Source organism: Etheostoma cragini, chromosome 1, assembly GCF_013103735.1.
Source record: "Etheostoma cragini isolate CJK2018 chromosome 1, CSU_Ecrag_1.0, whole genome shotgun sequence".
Classification (NCBI taxonomy): domain Eukaryota; kingdom Metazoa; phylum Chordata; class Actinopteri; order Perciformes; family Percidae; genus Etheostoma; species Etheostoma cragini.
In genome coordinates, this window is record NC_048407.1 from 1,440,151 (window position 1) to 1,446,150 (window position 6,000).

Here is a 6,000-nt window from a genome sequence, read left to right on the forward strand (position 1 = left end):
CACCTCGACCTGCTCACAAAATTTCACTTTTTCACAATATGGGCCCTTTATTGTATGTTTCATATCCACAGCTTAGTTTTAATTGATATTACAGCTGTTGCTAAAATAAACCGTGACGTGATATTACAGATGTTTCAATAAATTTTGTTTCAGGGCTTTGTCTCTTGGTTCTGGAACACAAACAAAGGTTCCCCAGCCGTTAATCGAAATGCCCTCCTTATTCCAAAAGCAGTGTTTCGACCTTGGTCTGTCAGATTCATTTTGGGAGGCAAATTGTTTTGGTTTGCCTGGAAAAGGTGAAACTGAGGTGAGCCTGGATGCTTTAAAGAAAGAGAAGAAAACTATTGGGTGAAGCTTTTGTGGCTTGCAACAAATACCATTCAATGGTAAATTATAGATTAGAGGTTGATCCCTCCAATGTATCTTTTAGTCTGCAGAGAAGACTGTAGAGAAACCTGAATCCACACTCAGGGCCAACGTACATCAAGGATTCCATAGACATCCCTAGGTGATACCTTATTTTTTGCACGAGGGCAAAGATGAAACATGCATATCAAAGGAGCCTGAGCAGGATTACTGAGAAGGGGTCCAACAGGTTCAGGAGTCAGTGTGTCTTGCAAGGTTGGAAGGAAGGGCAACTGTTAATAAACAATAAATCACATCTAAACACAAAGGACCACAATCAAAGGAAAAGGAAAATTCACATCATAATGGGGGTTGTAGAGTCTTTTACCAACTCCTGCATTAGGCCAATGAGGTGTGTTCTGCGTGCCGATAATCAATGTCCATAACCTGTCTGCATTCCGTTGCTCTGACTCATTTATTTCCCTGTCAGTCTGCTTTCCGCCGCACAAGCAACACACTCCATTTCATTTGATTTCATTTCTGGTTGACTTCCATTCATTTTCCTTGTCAAACAAATCAAACGATGACACAACTGACACACCTGTCATGGTGAAGAGCTGTGTGCTTTCTCCTTTTTCCCCACACACCTGTGTTCCTGTGGCGGATCACCTTTATGCCTTCCCAGGCAGTACTCCACCCAGTGCTCAAACATTGAACTGCAGGTTAATTAACATAACATACGTGGTAAATAAAGTGTAACTGATTCAATGTAGCATTGCTACTGCACGCTTTGTTTTGCTGAATGGTTTGTTCATGTCATATCTAATGATGTCAGCAGTATTCATGACTTTATATTGGCCATGAACATTTTACTGCAGATATTTCTTAATTTTCTGCTAATGGCAGAATCAGACTCTATTGATTTAAATTGTAGGATTTTGAACACAATCAAGCAAAAAATAAAAATAAGGCCAAGGAACTAAAGTTCCACATTGGTAACTTTAACCAACTGCTTTATCAAACTTATGACAGCTTTTCCAACCCTAACTTCTCTCCTACTGTGTCTGTGGAGTTCAGCAGACACTTCTCATACAAGTCTTCTCTTTTTGCTCTAAAGTTCCTTCCCGTTGCCTATTTGCTCTTCACTTCACAGCCATCTCCTACAGCTTTGAAACACTCATTGTTATGAGGAGCAGGATAGCTTCTCTCCTGCGCCTCTTATTTTTATTTTGGAGTTGACTTCAGTTGGAATGGCTAATATCACATTTGTAGCACAGGTGCAAGTCCTATTGTACTGCGCTCTTTTGCTCCCACACTGCTTTGCTGTTAAAACAATCCAACTTTTACCGTGTATGACACTAACTTGTTACAGCTCCCGTAAACATTTGTTAAATTTGAAACGGTGAGCTGAGTTGACACCTTACTTCTCCATGTGTCCTTTTGTTATGAACTGCATTATTCAAACAGTTGTTTTGTACACTGACTCCCCCGGCAAACCTCTTCTCAGGGATTAATACCGCTGTGTTTACTCGCCTCACCTGGATCTATGTGCTCCTAAATTTGCCTCTAGAGTATCATTTCCTCAGACATGTCTTCACATTTGTATGCTGCAGGTACATTACAGTGCAATCATATTTATATACTGTCTATATATACTGTGTGTGTGTATGTATAGATAGATATATCTATTTCTCATTACCTTTTAGACGCTGATATCTGGAGCAGTGGTGGAGCAGTTGGACTTCCTGCGTGTCAACGAGGCGGAGTAAGATCTTCCTCTAGCCTTTATGCTTGATTTGTCCGCTATGTCAAAAAAGCTCATTAATAAAAAAATAATTAGAAGAAAAAAAACTAAAAGACTATTTTCCCTGACAAATAGAACAACTCATAAGTGTTTCAGACAGGATATGTAAAAAATCTGTTGATTATTTTGTAGTTAAAGTACAGTTTAACTGATATGAAGACTCAATGTCTTTACAATGTTTTTATAATCAATGAATTAGTTTAGTGTAAATAACAGAATGTCAAAGGAATGATGCAGTAGCGTGTTTGTTGCTTCAATTCTCAAAATGTAAAATTATTATTATATATATTAGAAAAAACAGTGCAAGAACTGCATATGGAGCCACTGTCTACTTACAAATATTGTACGTGTGTGTGTGTATATGTGTGCGTGCATAGAATCCCCGAGTTTAAGAGCTTTGAGGAGTTGGAGCTGCCGAAGCACTCCAAGGTAAAGAGACAGACGAGCACGCCCAACGCCTCCGACCTGGAGCAGCAGCCGGAGATCAACGTGGACGAGTGGCTGCAGAAGCCCACCAATGAGATCATCCAGAAGTTCCATGTGAGTAGATCGGGGGGGGGGGATTTTGAATCTAAATAGCTGGAATAAAAACACATTTACAAAAAAAACATTTTCATTCACAGCAGAACTACAGTGTTCTGTAAGCATTATTATTTTATATCCTACTGATCAAATGGTAATATTTTAACCAAACATAACATTAAGGAAGCACATTTTCCAACAATAACCAAAATGATTGCAAGGTGTTGTAGCAGTATTTGGTTCACTGCTATCATATAACTTGCAAATTCCTTAACAAAGCTTGCAGATGCAGAAAAGCCTCCGTGTGAAAATCTTGAGGCGTGTTCCCTCTGCTTGGCCATGGATTTATAATGCATTACAAGAAATATATATTGGTAGTGTTTGCAAGTATAAGCTGGTTAAGAATCATGTCCTTGTCACCGCGCTTGTCAGAGTGGCAGGTGAAAAGAAGCGCCTGGCAAGTGTGTATTAGAGGAGACACGTAAGTGTCTGCAGCCATCCTCGGGTAAACAGCGGGAGTTATCTGGGATGAGGACTGCAGCCCGGGAAATCCTCCATTCACCGCTGTAGAGAAAATGCTCAAACAGGCGGCAGTCCTGCCAGAACATTTCTTCTTCAGTCAGATTGTACTTATATTACAATTTTAATGTGAAACAAAAATGATCTTTGTATTACTTAAACCATATTCTTATTTATCATCCAACCCCAACTGTTTTCAATAGGAAAAAAAGTCATCATTCTACTCTGTGGGTCCTATCTTACACCCGGCGCAGCGCAAACCCTGACACCAGTGTCTTTGCTAGTTCATTTCCTGTCCAAATCCCATGTCGTCGAAGTAAAAAATGCCCCTGCGCCCATGGGCGTGCTGGTCTTACAGGGAGGTGTGTTCAGGTGCATTCTGGGAGTATTGCTATCTCGAGGCAGCGGGAAGTGATTGCACCATTGACCACCTAAAACCTGGTCTAAAGTCAGTAACGCAGCATTTCCTTGTTATTTTAACAGCGCATTAGTGAAATGCTGCCAGGCTCGTGCACAGTGACCACACACTATGCATGTTACACACACATGAACACACAGCGGCACACACACGTAAAAGATTAAAAATAAAAATATGGTGCAAATCCTCCATCATAATAGCAACGCTCCAAGGTCCAAACGCGCCTGGCTTTTAATGGAATGGCAGAGGACCTCTGATTGGTTGATTGCCGGTTACACCAAAAACACACCTATAATTAATGAAGACACTAAGTACAACCCTTTTGAATCATGCACCCGGGGCACGGGCCCTTTTGTTCCGCCGTCAGACTAACAAAAGTGGATTTGGTGATGTGCTAAACCCACCTGCGCCAGGGGCTTCACGCCGTGTGCTTAGATCGTTAAAATAGGACCCTGTGTCCTCACTGTCCCCTCCCTGTTGTCTCATTGACATGCTCCGCTTCTGCCTAGGCTCCCTTGGCCACCTGCCTCCTGTTTCTTTCTAACATCTTATAAATATGTTCAAACATTGTTCCCCAAGGCCAGGTTTTACATACCACCAGCCACACGTCTGCTCACATTTGCCAGCTCTTCAGTCTGGCTCTGTGCCTGAATATTTTAAGTTTTTGGAGTGTTCATCCGGACCTCAACCCACGCCTTCTGCAATTCTGACATGTTGGCTCTTTGAGGAATTCAGGACACAAGTCTGACTGACCAACTTTGCGGTGCATGTAGTAGTCTCACATTGCCAGATAAATCTCCACGGTGCTGCAGAGGAAGGTCTGGCAACAGGAGCATACACTCCTGGGTAAGAGAAAAAATGCTCTGGGTTGTTTGCATTTCTTTAAACCAATCACAATAGTCTTGGGTGGTGCTAAACTGCGGACGTTGGTTTTGGTGGAACGTTTGCACCCCGCGAAAGAAAACGTCACATGGGGGTAATTGTTCACATATTACAGTAACGTGAGCTTTTAAATGGATACATGGTAAATGTAATTTGCGCTTACCAGTGGATCGACGTGCGTATTTTGTCCATGGCAAATCCCTGCTGATCGCTCCCAAAACATCCCAGTTAGAGAGAAAAGGCCATAAACAGATTCTTCGTAACACGCAGTGTGTGTGCTCGCTGTGCATAAGCCTGGGAGCATTTCACTAATGCGCTGTTAAAATGACAATGAAATGCTGCGTTACTGACTTTAGACCAGGTTTTAGTTGCGCAATGGCGTGATCGCTTCCCACTACCTTAAGATAGCAATACACCCAGAATGCACCTGAACACACCTCACTGCAAGACCAGCACGCCCATGGGCACAGGTGCATTTTCTAATTAAACGACGTGGGCGCTGGACGGGACATTAACAACTGCGTCGGTCTTAGACTAGCACTCACCCTAACACTTTGCGGCGCACTCAATGTGAAACATAAAAGACCTTTATATTACTTAAACCATGTTTTAATTAATCAACACAACGCCGTCTTTGTTTTCAATGGGAATAAAATAATCTCAAGTCCACTTCCAACTAGTCCACCTGCCTCTTCCCCAGAGAATGTGAAAGGTTTGTCCCATCATTGTACCCTGTGTCCTCACTGTCCCCTCCCTGTTGTCTCATTGACATGCTCCGTTTCTGCCTAGGCTCCCTTGGCCACCTGCCTCCTGTTTCTTTCTAACATCTTATAAATATGTTCAAACATTGTTCCCCAAGGCCAGGTTTTACATACCACCAGCCACACGTCTGCTCACATTTGCCAGCTCTTCAGTCTGGCTCTGTGCCTGAATATTTTAAGTTTTTGGAGTGTTCATCCGGACCTCAACCCACGCCTTCTGCAATTCTGACATGTTGGCTCTTTGAGGAATTCAGGACACAAGTCTGACTTTAGTGGTCTCTCACATGCATCACTTCTTTTTTTGTAATGAACACCCTGAAGTTTCTTTTGTCATTTAAGTCTGTTTTTAATTATTTAAGCTACCAAACAAAATAACCACTTGTGTTTATTTAAAGCAAACAGAACATAATTGACACTAATTATCCTCTGACAAGCTTAAATATGCTTTATTTATTCCATATTTTAGGCACATTACAGCTGATATCCAATTTTAAAATGTAGTTAATAATGTTGAAAAGCTAGCTAAAAACACCCCCCCTCCCCCCAACAGGATTACAGCAGCTACAGATGATGGATCTTCTTCCCTCATTTTTCAGAGCACATAAGTTATGTATTGCTGTGGGGTGTGAAGAACATGTCAAACAATATATAAAATGTGTATGTTGGAAATACTGTTACCGGAATTGCAGGATTGCATTGTTTCAATACTGGTATGAATGCTGATTGTGAGCACATAATACTGTATTGCA

At 41.6% G+C, this 6,000-nt stretch overlaps 1 protein-coding gene across 1 annotated transcript in view; it reads left to right on the forward strand.

The window, feature by feature from the left end:
- LOC117947919 (phosphorylase b kinase regulatory subunit beta-like) overlaps positions 1 to 6,000 on the forward strand; it is a 30,153-nt gene that overhangs the window by 15,608 nt on the left and 8,545 nt on the right. Inside the window, exons 8-9 of the mRNA XM_034877287.1 lie at positions 2,052 to 2,110; positions 2,527 to 2,727. Of these exons, the coding sequence (XP_034733178.1) occupies positions 2,052 to 2,110; positions 2,527 to 2,727 (260 nt within the window). The remainder of the gene's footprint in view (positions 1 to 2,051; positions 2,111 to 2,526; positions 2,728 to 6,000) is intronic.